The sequence below is a fragment of the Cygnus olor genome, chromosome 3 (assembly GCF_009769625.2).
Source record: "Cygnus olor isolate bCygOlo1 chromosome 3, bCygOlo1.pri.v2, whole genome shotgun sequence".
In the NCBI taxonomy this organism is placed as follows: domain Eukaryota; kingdom Metazoa; phylum Chordata; class Aves; order Anseriformes; family Anatidae; genus Cygnus; species Cygnus olor.
This window is the reverse complement of record NC_049171.1, coordinates 37,229,754-37,251,807: the sequence shown is the minus strand read 5'-3', so window position 1 is coordinate 37,251,807 and position 22,054 is coordinate 37,229,754. Positions and strand designations below refer to the sequence as shown.

The window sequence follows — 22,054 nt, the reverse complement described above, 5'->3', positions numbered from 1 at the left end:
CTCCCACATTTTCCATAGACAGCAGCAGAAGTTGCACACAAAGACAAAACAAATGACCCATACTTTGCAAATGGAAATACAATACTCCATCTGCAGACAAAAGGCCTGATTGAAAGAAGTGCTGCAGCACCTTCAGCAGAGTAATTTCTACTGACTTCAATGGAAAATGCACAGCCCATATTTCTTTGCTTCTTTGAATATAAACTATAATTTATACTTGGATAAAACAATCTGGGACATATAAAGGCCATATTGGAAGCACAGTCTTTATCTCTCAAACTAACAGGAAATGAGAGACAGTAATAGAATTTTAACTAGTTTCTCACTTGCGATGAGTACCCAATGCTGGCTGAAGAAAACTTCCTTTCAAAATGTTTTCATTCTAAGCCTGCTCAGCAGAGGATCCAAATGTGAGTGTGTGTGTGTGTGAACAACGTTCATTTGTATTCTTAAGTGAGCTTGCTTTATTTTGCCATTTACTAAATGCTGGCGTAAAAATTCCTGAAGCAACGTGACTCTCACAACAAACAAAACTGACAGACCCTGGCTGGAGAGCACATGCAGGCACAGACTGCAATTGTTCTGTGGTTATTTGAGAGACAGTGGTCAGGGGAACAGGGGTCATTAATTCCTCTGCATATTTTAAACATTTCCAGAGATGTGCTAAAACGCATTAGAAGCGCAGCAGCCAACATCTAAAGCAGAAACTTCAAGAAAAACTTCAGGAGGGGATTTTTGGGTAAGAGGGAGGAGGGATGCTTTGGGTTTGACCTTTGCGTTAGGGAAAGCGATGTACTTTTAACTCATTTTGTCTTGCTTTGGTGAGGCTGAAGGGACACACCCTTCAGAAATATTAGTGAATCACTGATTATGTTGAGCTTGAAGGGCCCCAGAAGGACCACCGAGTCCCAGTCCTGACCCCACAAAGGGCACTGTAAGAACTGTAGGATGCATTAAAGGGTGTCCTCCAGACACTGCCATGCTGAGGGCACAGCTTCTGCTTGCCGGTGCCAACATTTGCCCCGAGCCCTTTTGCGAGCAGGCACAAAGCTGCTCCTCGCCAAGGACCCGCCATAGCTGCCACACGGAAAAAAACGAATTCCGCTTTCATTTTTGGGGAGAAAAAAGGGGAAACAAAGAAGGCACAGAAGGGACAGCAGGCTGCCGGGACTGGGAACAGAGAGCCGCGGCGGGGAGCGGCGCAGGTACGCGGGCAGCTTCTGCGCTATCCTGCCGTGACCCCTCATGGTGGAAGCGGTCAGCGCTGCCGCCACCAGCCGCGCCTTCCTCCCCTCCCTCCTCCTCCTCCTCCTCCTCCTCCCCCCCCCCCCCGTCCCGCCCCGCCGCGCGTCACGTGACCCTCGCCACGCCCGTAATGGCGGCCGGGTGCCGCCTCCCCTCCTCTCCCCGCCCTCGCTCCCGGCGGGCCGGTACGGTGGCCGGCACGGTTGCCAAGGCAACCGCGGCCAAGCGCGGGCGGCCTAGGCCTAGGCCTCGGCCCCCGCCGCCCTGCGGAGCCTTCCCCACGCCTCGGTGCCCTGCTCCGCGTCCCAGCGCGTACCCCAGCCAGGGGCTGCCCCGGATTTTGTCTCAAAGTCCTTTGCCCGCCTCCAGTTTTAAAGGTATGACGGTAAAGTATATTCGCAAAGGGTTGCGGGCGTGTGTATTCCGTTGTGGAAATCGCCCGCCTTGTCCTTTTGAAAAATAAACTTGTACGTTTTAGCGTTCAGAGTTGCAGCTTTAAGGGAGACAGAAGTACAAACATACGGGAAGAATCGATTTGCTTCTCTAGCAAAACAAATTAATCATTCTCCATTGGTTTAAGTACTTGGCATTAACAGTTTAACAGTAAACTGTTAACAGCATCCAGTGTTTGCAGTGCCCTTTGATGTAAAAATATAAAAGGATAATGGATTATGTGTGTCGTGAGAGGTTACATTCTTAATCTTCTTACCATCTTTTCAGAGATATTGTCCAAGTACTTACATAAGGATATCTTATTTAATTCAAAGTTTGGGCAGCCTGCTATAACTGTTTTGTGTTTACTTTATTTTACTTTATTTTATTATTTTACTTTATTTTATTATTTTACTTTATTTTATTATTTTACTTTATTTTATTATTTTACTTTATTTTATTATTTTACTTTATTTTATTTTTATTTTATTTTTTTAACCGCCAAAGCCGAAGTGTCGGGTGGTCTGCGGATGAATAACGAGTGAAAGCAGGAAGCAGTTGTCACCACTCACCTGTCAAAGCCCATTTACTAGGTAGGTAACAGTCCTGTGTACTGAGAGGACTCCATTTGAGAGAAGTTTTATTTAATGGTAAAAGCATTTCTGTGAGTGTTGAGCCCTTTTATGTTTATGTAGCGCTTCTCAGCCTGGAGGATGCTAAAGTAGTTTAATACTGCAATGTGTATGCAGTTTTGAAGTTAGCCATATGTGTTGAGCATTGTGATATGCAAAAGCTTTGTAGCATTTTGAGTGTGGGGCATATTTTATACCTGAGAAATCAACAAAGACTTTGGGGAATGGGAGGAGGGCAAGTGCTTTTGGTTTTGTTTCGGGGCAGATCAAACTGAATGTCATCCTCTAATCTTGAAGGTTTTTATGTATTTGTTATTTACTGAGCCCTAAACGCAGCAAAGACTGTGAAGAAAAACTTACAATGCCAGATGTCTCCATTTTTAGAGAAGAAACACAGAAAGGAATTAAAAGCCCTTAAAAGGGATGGGAAGTATTAATGCTGTGGATTCTTGAGTTATCGTAGACAGAATTCTTAATTGTAGGTAGCTAAGAGAGATGTCTTTTGAAGAAAAACGTAAAGGTGGTGAAGAGACTTGTAATTTCTTTATCCCTCACAATGTAAATGCTGAAGCCGATGTTCTGGAAATTAGTATTTTTATTATATGGAATCTGAGTAATGCAAATATGTTTGCATTGACTCTCTCATTCAGTTAATAATGTAGATTTGGGTTGGGAGGGGAGAAATTTGACATCTCTCTGGAGATTTTTTTTGCTTACAGCCCTGTGAAAGCAGCAAATCTCTAGGTTACCTCTAATTTTAGAATGCTTTTAATTAACTTTATTTTTATTGTTTAGAAGATAACATCCAGCTGCAGATGATGGCTCATCGATTTTCAAAAGAAGAATTAGATGAGCAGTTTGAAGAGTTTCTGAAAGAGGTATGTCTCAGAGCAAGGTCACATCCATTTTCTCCATTAAAACACAGAAGAAAAATTGAGTATGAAATAGAAGATGCAGCTGTGCTTCTGTCATATGATTCATGTAGCTGTCTTATGAGTGGGTCCTTGCAACGTCATAACTCCATTGCTAAACTGAATTCATACTACTCTGCTGTACTGAAATCAAGAGAGGAGTTTTGAGATTAAATATGAGCATTTTGTCACTGCTAGGCTATACATTTAGAAAGAGCTGTTGGTTCTTGCTTTTGTTTCGATATAATTGTGTGTGTGTGTTACTCTGTACTTCAAATTGATATTTGACTGAGTAGAGATAATCAGATCAAAACCTTCTGTATGTAGCTGCAAGGTGCATTTTAAGAATGTCCTTATTTTTCTGTGTAATACCTAATTTCATTGAATTTTATTTAAACACTCTTGTTTTAATTGTAACAAAACTAAATATGTTGTAGTGACTGGAAAATTTTAGTTTGAATCTTTTTATTGCTCATGGTGCTTGATGTTTCTGCGTATAAGCAAAATAACGCACATCAGTGGATTATGACTTTAGCTAGCAATTATCAGACATGGTCAAAATGTTGTAACTCGGTGTATTTTTCATCGGATAGAGCTTTGCAATTTCGGAGTTTGCTTTCTGGTATATCAGACACACTGTGGTAAGCCTAAGATACAAATACCACATATGTAAGGCCTTTACTGGATGCTATGACAGTATGTAAGTATAGCTAGCGATTGCAGATAATTTTCTTGGGGTCTTTGTTGTAAGCAACAAATGCTTAAACTGTGGTTTTTGTACAATGTAATTACTTGCGAGAAGCTTTACGGAAGCTAGCACCTAAACTTTCACTTCCTACTGTGTAGTGGAGAACTGTAGTAGTAGGAGGCTTCTTTTCCATGGAGATTTCAGCTTTTCCAAGTCCCTACTTCTGCCTTGACCATCGTGCAGCTGCTTTTACAAACACAATATAGATGTTACTTAATTGAGCAATACAAAATTGAGAGAATAGAGAACCAATATGCCATCTGAATATTAAGATTCACAAAGATCTTAAAGGTAAATTTTGGCCTTTAATTTCATGATGTAATTGACTTTCTTGAATTCGCTGGAGTTATTAATCTAAGTAAAAATAGAAAAGTAGGATTTGCTTTTCTGTCAAAAATGCTTCTTCTATTGTTATGAAGGCAGTTGCTCTGGGGAGGATAAGAGATTTATTTTTTATATTTATTTTGCGCGTCTGACAAAAGCCTGTATATGACCACTTCTCGTATTTTATTCTTCATTTACATGTTCTTCTCGCTCTTCAGTTATTGTCCACATTGAGAACAGTTGAGTTAAAATAATTCAATACAGCCATTTTGTTGTGTTTTTTTTTTTCTAAGTGGCATTTGGCATGTTTCAGAGAAAGCAACTTTTAACAGCTCATATCTTAAACTTATTTTATCGTTTCAAACTAAAACTGTTTTTAAGCAAGCTTAAACACTTTACACGTATATACCGTCAACCTAGTCATTACAAATGTTTTATTTTATGTTTTGCTAGCTAGATACAGACCCAAATAATGACATTATTTATGCTGTTACTTTATATTCGTACATCTTCCACTCTGTTCTTCCCTTTGGTATTGTTTTTTTTCATAAGAAGTGAGCAGCTTTTTACTGTTAGAAAGATGAGAAACTGATGTGCTCCATTGTTTGAAATGCCTGGCTGTGTAGGTGATGTTTTTTTGTTGAGAGTACTAAGCGGGAGGAAGTAGCGGGGGCTTTGGGGTTGGGAAAGTTTCTTAGTAGTTGAAGGAAGACTTGCTGTTGTTTAAGCAAATGTTTCAGGGAAGAAAGGGAGCGGGACATTCTTTCCTTTTAAGTAACTCTTGCTTGCAGTTTGTGAAACTACTTTTATTTGGGGAGGATTGTATGTGTGTCTGAGATGAAAACACAAAGTTGAAAGATCATGGATACAATTGGATGATGCAGGTTTAGTATGTGGATTATACTAAAGAAATCTTTTGATGTATGCAGTGAACTTCAGAAACTGTCAGTGAAGTGGATTTTCTAGGCTTCTGTCATTACACAGAAGGAAAGAGAAATACGCAGTAACAATTACTTCATACAGAATTGGCCTTTTAATAATTCTTCTGCCTGATAATACTTACTCCATACTACTTGTTTATACATACATAGACAACGAAGGCAGAAGAGAATAATTATGGATGACAAGAGCTTGTTGTGATCCTTCCACTTGACTTCCACCAGCTTCAGTGTACTTCCCCTACTGTCAGTTTAATTTCCTTTAAGTATCGCCTGTCATATTGGTATAGCTCGTGAGTTTTGAGTGTTGGCTGTGCAGTTCCCATGGGACATGCTATGCAAGTTCTTATACACAGTGCTTTCATTTATTTGCATTTTTTTGATGATACTTCAAGCAAAACAAAGTTAGAAAAAAGCTGTTATCTGCTTCTAAACTTCTAGACTTCTAGGTTGTTTTTTGTTCTACATAATATTCATTTACAACTGAGAAGGAAGACTGGAAAGGCTATGCCGTCTTAATTAGGAAATCTGTAGAGTAACACAGAATAGTAATGTTTCGCGTTAAACCATGTGAAATGTTTTGAAAAAACATTTTTAATTTTTTATTAAAAGATCAAATATATTAAGATATTATAATTTGGAGTAGTCTTATTTTCTTGAAAAAAAAGACTTATTTCACGAAATAATTAGGGCAACTGTTCATGAAAGTGTTCTGGATCCAGTCCTGTATTTGCTTATCTACTTTCTTAAATTCCTTCTCCTCTATAGGAGATGGTAAGCTGATTATGTGACATAGTGGTCCTAGGTCTTAAAAATGACTCTGCTTTTATTTAAATTGAGATTAAACAACTTTTTTTTTGTTGTTATTGTCTCTGTAACTGAAAGGCTGAGAGGCTCTTTTGTAGGGGTTAGGAAGAAATTGGTACCACTTACTGGTACTGAAAATCCATTACCAGTCCAAAAATTTGGTATTTTTTTTTCTTTTAGCAAACAAACAAGAAAAATCTAAGTTTCACTGTTGAGGCTGTTGACCTGTTGGAAAAACACTAGCATTTTTGTGTCAGTATTTCATCTCCCAGCTGCTGCAACTTTACTGTCTGCAGTTGACAAGATGGCTGGACATAGAAAGTTTCCAGAACTTGAGAGCAACATCTGGGAGTTTCAGTTTCTTTAGTTACAATGCTCTAAGGAGTACGAGCATCACTGAAGCACTCTGTTTGCAGAGTAGACGATGCTGTTAGTCGTAAAAGAAGCAGCAAGTGACAACAGAGCTTGCATCGAGCACCTGTCAGTACTTGCAGACAGACCTTTGGGGACAATGGCACTAGTACTTGGTAGTGACTAGTGTAAGGAAGTTGTTATTTATAGGGCATTTATTAAAAATGTAAGACACTTTTGTTCTATGTCACTGAGCCAACATAAGGAAATTGCAGTACATCCTGTTGTCTAACAGTTCCATAATTTGCAAAAATTGTTTTTATTAAACTGCAAGACTTGGGGTACTTAAACTGTGACAGGCATTTAGTTTTTTAAGGTGAAATTGTAAACTCTGAAGATGTTATTGGTCAGAGATATTAATAAGATTTTTTTTCTTAAATGGTGCTTTGGGATGATTGGTGTTTTATGAATATTCTGTTAGGCACGTATAAATTGAAGCATTGGATATCAAGTAAAAGTAGCCTTTTATGGCAATGCTTTTTATACAATAGGAGTCAGGCAGTGGACTACGGAGGAACGTTTTAATAAAACATCCTGTTGCATTTTACATACTAAGCATGCATAATCCTGTTGCTTCTAGTATTCTGTTTGTACTGTCACGTTTTCCTATTTGTGACAAGTATAAAACTGAAGCTTTTGAAATCTTCCTGTATGATGCATTCCATATGTGAATTCTTTGCATCCTATGTTTCACGGCTTTTGCTAGCTCTATTACTGTATTATTTAAGTCACTTTAGGACAATTGATTTCAAAAGCTAGGGCTAAAATAAATAAATAAATAAAAATAGTATGCCACACCCCTTAACCCTGTGCTTACTGAATTTAAGCACAGGGACTTTGTGACACATAAGCTTGCAGTGCACTTGCTTGATTCTTTTAATCAAAGAGGGAGCCTCTTTGGTGGTAGGTAGAGAACATGGGATTCTGCCAAGGAAGGAGAAAGGCTGGAAATGTCAGGTTTCCTGTGTATTTCTTAATTGTTCTTACGTTATATTTCCTACACAAATATATTTCCTTGTTCAGTGTCTGGACAGCTAACTAACTGGGACTCTGATACCACCATAAGCCACAGAGAGCTATACTAAAAGAGATTTTCTTTAACAAGTTGTATCGCTTAAGAAAAGTGCTGTTGTCTTATGAAGGGTTTGTAGGTCTTTTCCCATCACTGTTTTGTAACTAAATTCCTAGCCTTTCTTCTCCATATCATAGCCTTTTCTTCTCCACTGAATTAAGCCATCAGTCAAATCAGTATAGATAACTGAAAAAATACATAACAAAGCTTAATACGTGGAGTCAGGTAGAAAGGGATTTGGTGTTTCCATTCGTGTCCATGAATACATAGTACAAAGTGAATTTCTGAAATCTGTTTTGCTGGGAGCTAGAAAGTTGCTTGTGAAGGTTCACTTTTAGAATATAAATAATGTTGCTTGTATAAAAAGCCTGGCCAAGCGCAACAGTTTGTATGCTACTTTATTTTTTCTTTAATCTTTAGGGATGTAGGCAGGATTTTGTCTGGTTGTTATATGTTGTAACTAATTGAAAAAGGAGCTGATTATACTGTTCTTTCGAACATAAACTCTACGAACCAGATAACTTTTAACACTTTAAATTCTGGCAGTGGTGTTACAATATAATCTCCAGTATTGCTCCACATGAATATCGTTACTGTCTGTTACTCATTCTTTTCATGCATATACAAAAAAAGCAGATGGGGGGAGTAAAGACAGACATCTGAACTCAGAAGTTCAAGAACTGAGTGGCTGAAATACAGTTAAACAATATTAAACAGTTAATGAGAAAAAGTAAAAGCTATCTTTAATCTTGTATGTGATTTGATTCAGTCTCTTTCAGATGATTCACTTGGAAATTCAAAAAAAAAGTCCAGCATTCTTGAGACGTTGGGACAGCCTAGGAAAAAAGAAATGAAGAAAAAGGATTCAGTGCCATGGTGGATATCTGAGGAAGATTCAGATGATGGTGGTAAATAATGTTGTTCTGCAATTTTTTGGCCACAGGGTGTCAGGCTAGTTCTTTCCCTTCACGCAGGCTTGGTTTCAGATGATGTCAGTGCAACTCAAGTACTTTGGAACATTACAGTGCAAGTTTGCAGAGGGTAAAACTCAAATGTAATTGTATTTTTTAACAGAGATCATATTCAAGCTGTGAGCAAGCCTTCTGCTGTTTGTTTGTTTTTTTTGTGTAGCTTTCAGGTTACTAAAACTTGTAAAGAGTAAATACAGAGAGTAAGGTAATTAGAAAATGTAACTTATGAATTCTACTGAAATATTTGTAGGTATGTTTCGTAACCAACCTGTTCTTATACTGATGGTTTAACAACAGCAGCTGATTCAAAAACGTCTGCTGTCAGTATTTCCCTTGCCATAAACATGGCTCAAGGAGAAAAGGGCTGGGATAACACAGTCACTAGTTCAGTATTTACTAAGTCACGTAGTTATGGAGGGAAATGTATTATATGCAAGCTTTCCACCTCTGAATTTCCATTCCTTCATCGTTTTCCTATTTGGTAGCAAACCCTAGGGGTAGTTAGTTTCCACAGGGTGATTGTCTCTTCTTCTTGTAATAATCACTGTCCTCTTATTTTCATGATTTGTGTAGCTTGTAACGGAGCTTAACAGAAAATCCCAGAAATCGGGTTTTCATATGACGAAGTTAAGGTACTACTGGGAGTCTCTGATTTTAAGAATATCTCTGTCCTGTTAGTGTTGTTATAGTTCATGTCAAATCTTAGTCAGAAATTGTGCCATTTAGGCACAACCTTTAATGGATGTTGTCTGGACTCATGTGTCCTTGGCTTCTAAGATGTTGCTGGAGATCTCCAATGGACATGAGAAAACTCCTATCAGGCAGTGCAGGTAGTTATGAAATATTATGATTTCCTTGCTGCTTTTCAAAAAAATCCTGAAGAACAGTGTGGGCATAGCACGAGAATTAAGCAGTTAGCATGACCTCATTTCTCAATGTTTTTTCAATGAAAATTTTCAGGGGTCTTTAGAAGTTTGTCATTCTTCCATGATTTTTTTGAGATCCTTGAGTCAACCCATAAAGTGCTTTGATGCTTCTCATGCTACTTCAACCAGAAATACTGGAATAGGTACCTAAAGGGCAGGCTAATTAGAACTTTTGGAGAACAGTTCTTAATATGGATTAAGTGCAAAGTAGAACCAGAAGTAATGTGATGATGTCAGGTGGTTCCTGTCCAGACCAATTCAACGTTTTTTATTTTTTTAGCTAAGAATATCTTTTCAGCCATGCAGTTTAACCAGAGGAAAAGCTACTAGAACTGAAACGTGCTTGATCTTCATTTTGTTGACATATGAAATATAAATAAATTTCTAGTAAACTTGTTACGGTCTTGTATTGGGTTTATGTGGCAAGGTTTTGGTAGCACCGGGGTGCAGGGGTGGCCTCTGTGAGCAGAGCCCAGTAGCTGTCTCATGTCAGATCAGAGCCAGCTCCAGCCACCTGCAAAGGGACCCTCTGCTGGCCACAGCCAAGACAAGGAGCAACGTTCATTGGGTCTCTGGCAGATTTAAGGAAGGGAAAAAACCTGCTGTGTGACAGCAGCTGGGAGTGAGGAGTGAGAACCAGCCCTGCAGCCCCCCAGGTCAGTGCAGCAGGAGGGCAGGAGGTGCTCCAGGCACGCAGCAGCAGTTCCCCTGTGGCCTGTGGAGAGGCCCCTGGTGGAGCAGGCTGTCCCCCTGCAGCCCACGGGTCCCACATGGAGCAGATCTCCACGCTGCAGCCCCCCCGTGGAGGAGCCCCCAGTGGAGCAGGCTCTGGGCCGGAGCTGCAGCCCGTGGAGAGGAGCCCACGCAGGAGCAGGGGGTCTGGGGGGAGCTGCCGCCCGTGGGGGACCCGTGCTGGAGCAGTTTGCTCCTGGGGGATGGACCCCGTGGTACGGAGCCGTGTGGGAGCAGTTCTTGAAGAGCTGCTCCCTGTGGGCAGCCCCTGCAGGCTCAGTTCGGGCAGGACGGCATCCCGTGGGAGGGACCCTGCGTGGAGCAGGGGCAGAGAGTGACCGTGAAGGAGCGGTGGAGAAGAAGCATCGGGGACTGACCACAGCCCCCATTCCCTGCTGCTGGGGGGGGAGGTGGAAGAGGGTGGATGGGGAAAAGGTGTTTTTAGTTTGTTTTTAGTTTCTCACTGCTCTAGCTTGTTAGTAGTAGGTAATAATAAATTATATTAATCTCCCTATGCTGAGTCTGTTTTGCTTGTGACGATAATTGCTGAGTGATCTCCTTGTCCTTATCTCAACCCTTCAGCCTTTCCCATCGTACTTTCTCCCACTTTTCCTTGGAGGAGGGGGAGTGAGAGTGGTTGTGGTGGAGCTTAGCTGACCATCAGGGTAAAAGCATCACAGATATCTTAAAACAAACTTATCTTTTAATGTGAAAATATGTAGATGGTAAATCTACCCAGTTTTGCAAGCATGGAATCAATTCACCCATGAAAGAAGCGAGACTGTTCATATTCATACTCTTCCTGAGGGACTGATGTGCTTCTAGAACTGCTCCTTTTTTTCCTTTCTCTGTCTCTCTTTGTGTTGCACGCTTCTGTGCTTCCATCAAATACAATTTTGCTAGGTTTAATATTCTTCAGTAGATGTGTGTTATGAATTATGTTGCTCTCGTGTATTAATAATGGATGAAGGCACAGCAGCATTGCAACATAAGTTACTGCAAGGGATGAAATGAGAAGAAGGTGATCTAGTTTTGTAGCTTTTTGTAAGGTTATTAAATGTGCCGTAAATAGCAAAATAATTGTCCTGCTGAAGAAATAGTAATATTGCTCTGATGACAGCAAATATGGAAGTAAGCTGAGTTTAAGTTCTGAGAAGTGTAAATTTAGAATTTTTTCAAAACTTTGTGCAGAGCCTTGTGAATTCTCATAAGCTTGAACCTCCATGTTGGTTTGCAGATAAGACTCTTATTAACAGGCTGTGAGGTAGTATAATTATTATTCTCTAAGTGTTTTGTTATCGTGAATTACCATTATGTAAATGTATGAATCTCACCTCCACCCCCAGTGCAGCATTACAAATACGTGAGCTAGCTCCATATGAGTTGATGTATTTGAATGGCACCATGGAGAGAGATTGTGATATTAATGAAGTGCAAAGTCTGGCTAATTAGCTTGAGCTATGCACCAGGGTGATAAACGGTTTCCAGTTTGGGGTTTTCATTTTGAGCTGCTTTAGTATCTATACCATGCTTTCCTGAAAGACATGAGACAGGTGACTGGAGGGCTATATATTTCTGCAAGTATTTGTTGTCTGAATGTTTTTTCCAAGGCGTCTCACTGCCAAAGTGTTGGGAAGTAGGTAGCAATTTGTACTAATAACCTCTTTTCACTTGGTTTTGTAGGCTAATGGTAAACAGTGTAAACTACTTCTGTTCTTTTGGCTAAGCATAGTAAAGTACATTTTAAAATAACTCTGCTTATTATTCTAGGCACGTTTGAACTCTGTTCTTCAGCTTTAAGCTGAAATGTGTAAATTATGATTCAAGATACAGTCTTCCATATTTGACAGGTTAAAGACATATCTCTAACTAATATGATGTCTACTTGTTTTTGCCATTTAAATGATAAAGAGAAATTGGGTTATAATAACTGCTGTCCTGTCTTGCTTGCCTGTCTATTCTTGCTGTTTGTCTTACTTTTCAAGATTTTCAAACAAGATTTGTTAAAGTGAGAAAAGAGAAGAAAAGGATGGAAAGCCATGCTGAAGTAGTGGAAAACAATGAAAAACAGATTCCACATTCAGATTTCCAGTCTGGTATTTGATTAAATATGTTTTGCTCAGTTTATTCAATATCAGCCTTATATTACTAGTACATTTCCTGTAGAAAATCCTTTTGTAAATAGTCCTTTTGACCTAGTTTTCTCATGAAAGCAAGCTGCCACTTAATTTGTTTGTCATTTCCCAAAGAAACTAACAAGTGTGTGAACTTTTGCTTAATTGTTGTTACATCATTGATCACTGTACCTAGCGATGTAGGTAGGTAGACAGTATTGAATGTAAGCAAATGGGGGAGGAAAATAACCTTGAAAGTCATAACAAAGATCAGTATAGTTAATAAACAGAAAATACCTTTTCTGTATTTCCTACTCAAGAAATATTAATATTCGGTGTTCTATTTGTTGAAGCTGAAAAACTCCAGTCAGATAAGTATTAATATGATTTTCCCTCTGCTGTGCATGCTGCATCTGAAATGGAAACAGTGCAGTTGGTATCATAATGACAAATTAGGTTATTTAACTGAGGGATTATTTTAGTCAACGTAATTTCAGATTCAGCCGTCTATATGAAGTAAACTATTAATGCTATCTGAGAAGAAACTCCAATAATAATTAAGAATTATAATTGTTGCTCTATGAAACACTTTTGTGTAAAGTATAGTAGCAATTAACTGAGATATATATATATATATATACTATGTTAAATGTAGCTTTGATGTGAATTCAAACAGATTCACTAATATTTTGGAGAGCCTGACAAAGAAATATTTGGCAGTTGATCCTGCTTGTGACTGCATAGTCTATAGATCATTTTCCTTATGGTAGATTTCTAGAGTGTATGTCCTGTTTTCGTAAGCCTCCTTTGTGCAAAATAGCTGTAAAGCATCTCGGTCTGGGATAAAAACATTAAAATTGACTGTCTCAAATTAAGCTTTACATTTGAAATGTGAGCAATAGGAGAAGTTTGACAGCTATGTCAAATTACCGTTTTAAAAGGCACGGATGTTTGCATTATTTACAACTGAAGGCATGCTGTCAACATTTTTGGTGTTTCTGTAGATGTGGGAGAATGAAGGTAGAGAAGTGATGCCTCATTAGTGGTCTTGGCCATCAGTCAGGGGAATAAAGGACCCATATATTGTATCTGCAAGGGTTTTAGAGCTTTTCTTTTGACTTAGCCTGCATCTGTCATATGTTTATCTTCCTTTAATCATCTTGCATATTTCTGAGTTCTACGAGCTTCTGGTCAGATCTCCCCATAGTCCTCCTGTTTTGTAGACAACAGGAGTGCTTGACCAGCACTCAGCTTGACCAAGCACCAGCTTGACCAAAGGCAGCCTTTGCTCTCTCATGTGTCAAGGTAAATTTGAACAATCTGTAACTAAGAATTTTCTCTGAATTAGCCAGTTAGGAGCAACCCTACCACCCCTACAAAGCACATACACAAACACACATGCGATGGTTTGGACAAGTCTCATGCAGTGCATCTGTCTAGTCTAGGGTATATAAAGTGTATAGTTGACTATCATCTAAGTCTCATGAGAGAGCACAGTTTCAGCAATGGTACTGTTATCTAAAATTTAATTAGTTGTAAAGTGAATAGGTGTTTGGTTTTACTGGCCACTAAGCAAGTCCTCACAGGGGGTTTAAACAGGCAATATGCAGTTCTTGTAACTGCCAGTGATAAAGGTGGTAGTAATTCACATCTTGCCTATGTTTTTCTGCTTTTCTTTGAACTGATCTAGATGCTTTCTTTCAAAACCTATAGTACAAAAGTTCTTTTATTGTTGAAGTAGTTTTCTTAGTTTTCTTTTTCTTTGTTTTCAGTTAATGTATACATTAAGCAACAATAGAACAATGTATTTGAATGCAAGGTGTATATGGAGTAAGAACTAATGAGTAATTTTTCTTTTAAAAATGAAAGAGCAAAAAAATTAGTTTCAGCATCCTTAAATACTAACTTGTCTGTTTTTATTTATAGCTGCAAAATTTTAGATAATTCAACAAGAAAATGAATTACATTATTTTTTCGGAATTGGCAATCTGAATACTCACACCCTATTTTTCTCTTTATTCCCTGTCCATTGTATATTAAAATTCATAAATGTTGTGTACACCTAAAAGTAGTTCCCCCTAAACCTTCTTCCAGTGCATCTCGGAGTAAGGCTTTGTCTAAATTCCAAATGCTGGAAAATTCCATAAGGACAAGAAAGATTCATATTTAAACAAAGAAGAAGAAAGCATCGCTTCTGACAGTCCAGACAATTTGGAGGGTAACAAAATTACTGTGTTTTATATGATATCAAAAAGAAAATTGCTCAGTTCTGTAAGTCGTGGTCATATTACAAATAACAGAAGTAAGTGTCATCATATCTAGGTTTGAGCCCTGCGTATTTATGTTCTTAAGGTTTTCTCTGCAGGTGTGATAAAATATTTTTCTAAGTGAAATTCAGGTTCTTACTTTAATTTATTGTAAGGGGCAGTATACCACGTATCATGAGTCTTGCAAAATATTGCAAGAATTAACAGTGCAAGGCTATGAGTAGTAAAATGAAACTGCTGCTCAAGAAATCACTTTCACAAGAAATAAAAATGCCCCCCCCATCACCCTTGCAAGTCCCTCAGAAATCGATAAGACTATTCAAACAGTCAAAAAGCACAGCGAAAATATAAACTTTGAAAACCATCCAAGTTGATGTTGTTTTTTTCCAAGTTCAATAGGTTTCTCAGAGTTCAGATTGTGTAGGGCTAGTAAAAAGATGTTCTTGCCTTCAGCAGCAACAGTAGTATCCCCTTGTAATCTGGTGCACGTATCTGGGAATTGGGAGTGGCTGAGTTATAAACCTCGGTGGCTGTAAAACAGCATTTGATTTTCAGATTATAGTTGGAAAGTGCTTTTTAAAAAGCTCAGGTCAAATTTGAACGGGAAAATTACTTGAATATATCAGTTAAAAAAAATCGTGAAAACTTCAAGAGCAGTGCAAGTCTGTCAGTGTATTGAGCTTGAGATAATTAAAATAAAATTAAGGAAAATGTTTTGGTTTTTATTATTTTGTTTCATTAAAAGTTGAGATTGCAGTTAATCTAAAGCTGTGCAAAAAAAGGGGATCCAGCTGAAAACAGACTCCCATTTGCTGTCTTGATAGCTAGAACAAAGTGCCCATCTGGGTAAATCACTTTAAATTACTGCATTTAGCTATCAGAGAAATGGACTATTCATTTTTTTTTAGCTTCTGTACAGCACAATGAGTTTTTCATTTCCTAGTTTTCAATGTAGTAGCAAATAGGTTTTGTTTAGGTAGTAACTGTATAGAGGTGGAGCTTGGCCTTAAGTTAGTCTCCAACATCTATTTGTAGCATGCAAGGTAAGTCAGAGCTCTGTATCAGGGAGGGAACCAAAGTTAGGTACAGGAATGGAAGTCATTTGCAAGATGTAAAATCACATGTATTTAGCCTCCCAGTAAAACATGTAAGGGGACTTTGTCATTGCAACTCAAGGAAAAATACTGTACTACTACTTAACAAGAAGGCTCTTAAAATCAGAATGCACGTGCTAAGGGCTGGCCATTAGGGAAGGAAAAGATGTTCAGACTTCTTTTTCCCCCCTTTTTCTCCCCTTCCTCCCCTCTTTGCCTCACTCTGGTACATTTTCAGTATTGAAGGGAGGGGGTCCTCCATTGTCATTATATAGGCAAGTATGGCATTTCTTTAAAGGAACTTAGTTGGGCTTGTATATTACAAGGACAGAATAACAGCCTAGAGCTGATGCACTTGATCAGCACATGGGAGACAGGTTTAGTGTTCTTGATGTGCAGGATTATTGAGGTATGCATCTCCTGCAATCCCCTGCCAACAGGAAATGAGCTTTTGTCAGTGTCTTCACCCCTCCTGGTACGTTCAGTACAAGCACACAGCTACAGTCTAAACATCCTTTGGCCAGACAGAATAAATTCTGAGTTTATTTTGCTGACTGGAGATTCATTTTGGAAAAGACAGACGTGGTAACAATCCAAGCCTAAAAGTGGATGTTGCAGGGGGAGGCAGAAGGGACTTAGTACAGCTTATTTAAGTAGTAATTTACTGCAATATTTGGCTTTTGGTTTTTGGTAAGGAAGTAGGTACAGCAGCATTCTGTTTGAGAGCAGAATTCGCACATAAAGTTAGTGAACTGCCTTCGCAATAATTAAGTTACAGTAAGGAGAGCAACTGCATATTGCAGTTACAAAAGCACACAGAATGGAAGAACTATGTGTTTGTCAGCAACCTCTAAGTTTGGTTACTTTTTTTTTCCCCCTAAAGCGCTTAATTTGCAACAAATGAAATGTAGCTGTTAAGCCAATGGCTACAAATTTTAGAAGTCTGGTGCTTTCTCGGGGATAGTTAATCAAACATAATTAATAGATTTTCAACAAGGAAGTGTTAGTTTCTCTGTTCTTTTAACAACAACAACAACAAAAATAAGTTAATTGTTCTCCAATTATTCTCCATGAGTAGTGTTACAGGAAGTCGATAACAGTTGTTACATTTATCCCATGCTGAACTTTAGGCTTGGGCCTAAATATGTAGGATGGGAAGAAAATGTTTATAATAGGCCAGTTAACTCTAAACAAGGTTTTACATATCATAACAGAAACAGAAGTTAGAAGAACACAATTTGTAAGATTGTACATCTTTGCAGTTGCAACAAGATCAAAAAAAGGTGGTTCTGGAACACGACTGAAGTGTCATACAAACAGCTTCTAGGTGATAGTAATGTTGCAGCTTCCTTCCTAGGAATGCTTGGATCAAGTGGAAGCATTGTCAAGATACAGAACGCTTTGCAGCTGATGGGAGGAACTGATGAGAATATGCACGCAGAAAAGATGCCTCTTCAGACAAGTAATGGGATCGCTGTCTCCTTAAGTAGAGACAGCCTGGAGACAAATGGTGAGAACTGAGAGTGCAACCACTTCAGGAAGTTAGCTAGATCTAAACCTAAATTATTATTACAAGATTTCCTCTAATTTATTGCAAGTTGAGATTCTTCACTTCTCAGCTGAAGCTTATGGATTGAAGGTTCCTTATATTAATTTGTGATAATTTGATACCGTTAATAGTTTGTAAGTCTGTCTATAGTTGTAGTTAACTGTTATGACTATTACGTGTAGTCGTAGAGTGCCAACACAGTTAGTTTATTCTGTTTTCTCAAATTTAGATTCAGTGGTAGCTTCTGGGCCTAATCAAAGTATCACAGGAGTTGGATTGGATACCCTGGAAGAACAAGAAGAAAAAGAGATCTTTTTTGCCAAACTTGAACAGGAAGCTTCATCAACTATTGATTATTCAAGATTAAATAAAGAGCTGGATTCCAATGATTCTGTAATACTAGCACCATTTGTTCGGTAATTTAGAGGGAAGAAAAGTTGCAGACTATACTAGTGGGCACAAATGACCTGGACATGTGAATACCACATTTGGGTATCCGTGAGACAAGATCCTGTATGTTTTTCTGGGTGTGGATGGGTTTTGTTTTTGTTGTTGGTTTACTTTTTTTTTTTTTCTAAAGACAAAGAAAGTGGGTTTAATAAATAAAGAAGTAAGGCAAGAGCATGGCTAGGTGATGAATGAACATAGCTACATCATGTTTGTACAACACAATAGTTACAAGTTGATTTAATGTTCTTAATTGTAAGGTGTAACTAAATGACAAGAGATAACAACTGATAGTAACTAGGTAGTAGACCAAAAAATATTCTATTTCCCCTTGGATGAATATGGAGAAAGACAGACTAGGGAAATCCATTTATAATCTGTAATGTGAAAACAAGTTCAAATATCTGTGAGAATAATGGAGGAACGGGCAGTTCAGTCTGCATTCATTAAAAATATTAAGTGTAAACATCCAATGTGAGAGCAGCTGGAGAGTCAGAGTTCTGGAGTTTTAAGCAAGAAAGGGGAAAGAGATGATTTTTTTGTTTTGGTAATGCAGAATGAAAAGGTCAGAACAGGAAGCAAGCCTGATGATAAATGTTTGTGTGAGAATCTGGTGTAGATGTTGGAGGGAATGCAGAAAGGAGTGATTTTAAGAGTTAGATTGAGAATTTGAAGTATGGAGATATACAATATGATGGAAATGGAAATAATATGATAAACATACATATTTATTTAATAACTACTGACATTTACCTCATTTACCTGACTTTCTTACCTATGATTTGATATGATGGAGAAATTAAGGTTTCTGGTACGTCTTACAATTAGCAATAAATGTGAAGTTTTATGAGTTAAAAAATGTATTTATTTACTCTCCAAGAAGAGACAGTAAATTTTTCATTTTGTTTCTCAGAAATGAAGAAAGTAAAAAAGGAGAAGAGGAAGCCGCACATGAGGAGAAATCTGGTAATACTATCTAAGCTGTTAAGCTGTTCATTTGAAGATTCTTTTTTTTTAAGTGCATATGCTATGAATTGCAACAACCTCATTAAGCAATAACAGAAATAATTTGTGGATTAGCGCTCCTGTTCAGATGCAAAGTCTTCAGAAGACTTCATAGCAGGGCATCAGAGGATGCTTTGTGCTTTTTATTTTGATTTGGATTTTTAATCTATTGTGACCAAAACGTACGAGACAGGAAAAAAAAAAAAAAAACAGAGAAAAAGGAAGAGAAAAAAAGGGGAAAAGAAATCTGCCTATCAAAAACTGATTTAAAAAAAAAAACGACCCTGATCTTGAAATACCCCTTAACATTTGAGTTACTCCAGTGTTTCAAGTGTCATCTTCTGTATTTTTGTTCTCTTTTCCTGCCTGAGCTTGATCTCTGTAATTTGCAGTATTACTCTTAACTGATCCTTTTTTCCAAGTTTCCATGCTATACTCCTTCCATACTTGTCTTTCTGTATTCGTATTTCATTTGCCTTCTTTATTTCGCTCTTCATTCCTAATATATGATAAAGATTTAGCTGAAGTTTTGAGGGATACTGAGCTTGAATTTCCCAAATATAAAGAGGCCATATTTGTAAATCACAGGAAATCTCTTCAGAAATATGATTGATCAATAGATCGCAGATCATGGTAGGTGTCGCAGAAATACTATAGCAACTTTGTAGCTTTGCATCGTTTCACCCTAAAGTGAGAGAAAATGATTGAATAAAAACGGTCAATTCAAGTAGGCCACAAGGTGACAGAGTTAATTTACATCTGTCATACAACAAACTTCATTTGTATTTGGAGATATTATGTGTGACTTTTACTGTAGTTTTTCTACTATACACAGTATCAAAAACTTTCTGTTTTTGTGGAACAAGTAATAGTGGTGGTAGCTGTTCTTAGCCGAGAGATTGGGACAGAAGAAATAGCTTTTCCCATACTGCTTTATCTTTCCTGAATATTGCATTTGTTTGATGTTTATTTTACTCTTCAGGCAGCTACAGTGAAGATTTTGAAGAAGAAACAGATGCTAATCCTGGCTTTAAGGCTGAAGGAAATCAGGTAAATCAAAATATGATGTCAGGAGTGAAAGTGTTTAAGACAAATAACTTTGCAAATGTTTATATTCCTTTCATGAACTGTAAAATCTCTGCAATGTATAACTGTGAATATACTAAACCCTTGTATTATATGTACTGTCTGAAAGAATATAATGATCCTAGGACTATATTGTTTTATTGAGGATATACACTTCCCTGTAATGTATCACTAAGCATTAAGTTCTTCACAGGGTTGCCTACCTATTCCTCCTCTGAATTCAGAACTGTGGAAGAGTGCAGAAATCATGAGCTCTGCTTAGAGCCTCAGCCTCAGGACGGACAGTGATTAATTTCTCCCGTGGAGCTATTAAAGTGGTGTCTATGCTAGCAAGTGACACAGACCAAAAGCAGATCTGTATGGAGAAGCAGTTTGGAAAGAGAACGTAAAATCTACACAGCTTTGGGAATATTGCTATCAACCTGCTTTGTCAGGTCTTTTGAGGTGGAGCATGTGTGGCTGGACCACACCAGGTGCATTCCTGGAGCATGCCTTCTGGTTTCAGTTTTTAGGATAGGAGTCTATAGAGCACTGTGTTCATCTATAGTAGATAATTTGTAGTTCTTTTTAAGTTTATTGGAGTAATATTTCTAAGAAATGTTTGAAAAGAACAAATAGAATGGAACTGCAATACTTACTGCTACATTATTTTATATTCTGAAATTACAGTAGAAGACAACCAGGAAGGTGTAAATATCATATTTCATTTATGCAGAGTATCATTTAGTTCCCAGTCACTTACAAGAAGGTTTTTAGAGTACAGGGTGTTGAAAGAGGAGAGCTTTAGAAAAGTGCACATGCTTGGAACACTGAGAACTGCTTTAGTTCTTAGGTTTTGGGCCAGCTTTTAAAGTTTGTCCAGATTTTTTTTTTCATGAAATTCCAAAAGTAATGTTTTTGTTTATTCTTCACAGGAACCAAACACTGGCATGCTGGCTAAAGGTAAAATACAAAATTTCATCAGTAGAAGAATATTAAATGTACCTTTTTGATACTTTTTCATCTGATTGTATTACTTGAATTTTTTTTTTTTTACTTAATTTGGTTGTGTTCTACTGGAAGTCTGTTGGACTGAAATGATTAAAAACAAATCTACGTGTTAGCACTTCAAAGTAATTACTAATTTAATTTTTTATTTTACTAGACAGTACTTTCGATGCTTATATTTAGAGTTACTAATATTAATGGCATTATAATAATCTATATGGCTGCTTATTTGGCACATTTAGAGCATCAAGATAAGCTTTGGTGTACTCCTAATTCCAGTGTAGATGGACTATGAATAAGAGAACTGTGTTTTCTTTAACGCTTCTTTGTTTTAGTTGTATTACTTGATTCACAAGATTCAACTACAGAACTTCAAAAGACTGTTGAAACATCAGATGTAGCACTAGGTGAACATTATCTGCCTCAAGAAGTTAGTGGAATTGAAATGAAAGAAACAGGTAAAGATTTTTTTATTTTAAGCAAACAGATAGTTCTGGAGTCTTCATTTGTTCTTAAGTTGTTGGTGAACTTGACGCCCTTGGCTTTTATTAACGTATCTTGAGAGGAGAAGGAATTATCTCAGTAAAAAGGTGTCTTTTTAGCATAAACACACCTTCTTACCCTTGGTTACTGTAAAGTTGCTTTTGACATTGCAGTCTGATTTAAATACAATCTCTTTTAGTTATTCACCATAGCTAAAATTCTGCTTTGGCAGTGTTCAGCAATAAAATACACTGTTGTACAAAGCTCTGTAAGAGATTGTACCTAGCTGATAACCAGAGTATGGCTCTGATGGCATCTATTAAAATTGTTGTTTCACATATACTGTTAGCTTTAGTAATGAGACAATAGTGGGGGTAGGGCTGGGAAAGGTACGCAAACTGTAGATAAGGCTATGTAGCTCATACTAATTAACTTGGTAACTGTTTACTTTTGTAGCAGAAATGAGACTTATTTATTTTTTCCATACTTGAAAACACTGTTCTCACCTGATAATAGTCCAGGCTTGTAACTGAAACATGGGTTCTGGTGATAAGTTTCCCATGCAGAAAGTCCTGTAGTAGCTCTTAAGGGCTTGTATTTTTCACAGGCACTTCCTATGGACAAATTACCAGTGACATCGAAGCATTACGCCAAGCATATCATCACATTGATCAGTCTTTGGAAGACACTGATGAGCAAAAAAACATGATTCTGCAATGGCAATCTCAAAGTGCTTATTGGAAAGTGTTTCACAAAATAATGATATCTATTCAAAAAACGTGTCAACCACTGAATCAGGTAAATACCTTAAATGAAGGTGTGCATTGTACAAGCATGTGAGTGAACTGGTAATATCTTTAATATTCAATTTAT

At 37.7% G+C, this 22,054-nt stretch overlaps 1 protein-coding gene across 1 annotated transcript in view; it reads left to right on the top strand.

The window, feature by feature from the left end:
* The first annotated feature begins 1,401 nt into the window (after positions 1-1,401).
* Positions 1,402-22,054, top strand: part of CEP162 (centrosomal protein 162) — a 46,534-nt gene continuing 25,881 nt past the window's right edge. Inside the window, 12 exon segments of the mRNA XM_040551713.1 lie at positions 1,402-1,622; positions 2,185-2,270; positions 3,105-3,187; positions 8,290-8,428; positions 16,982-17,134; positions 17,403-17,589; positions 18,534-18,586; positions 19,608-19,675; positions 20,626-20,653; positions 21,034-21,156; positions 21,789-21,881; positions 21,884-21,979. Of these exon segments, the coding sequence (XP_040407647.1) occupies positions 3,125-3,187; positions 8,290-8,428; positions 16,982-17,134; positions 17,403-17,589; positions 18,534-18,586; positions 19,608-19,675; positions 20,626-20,653; positions 21,034-21,156; positions 21,789-21,881; positions 21,884-21,979 (1,003 nt within the window). The 5' untranslated portion in view covers positions 1,402-1,622; positions 2,185-2,270; positions 3,105-3,124.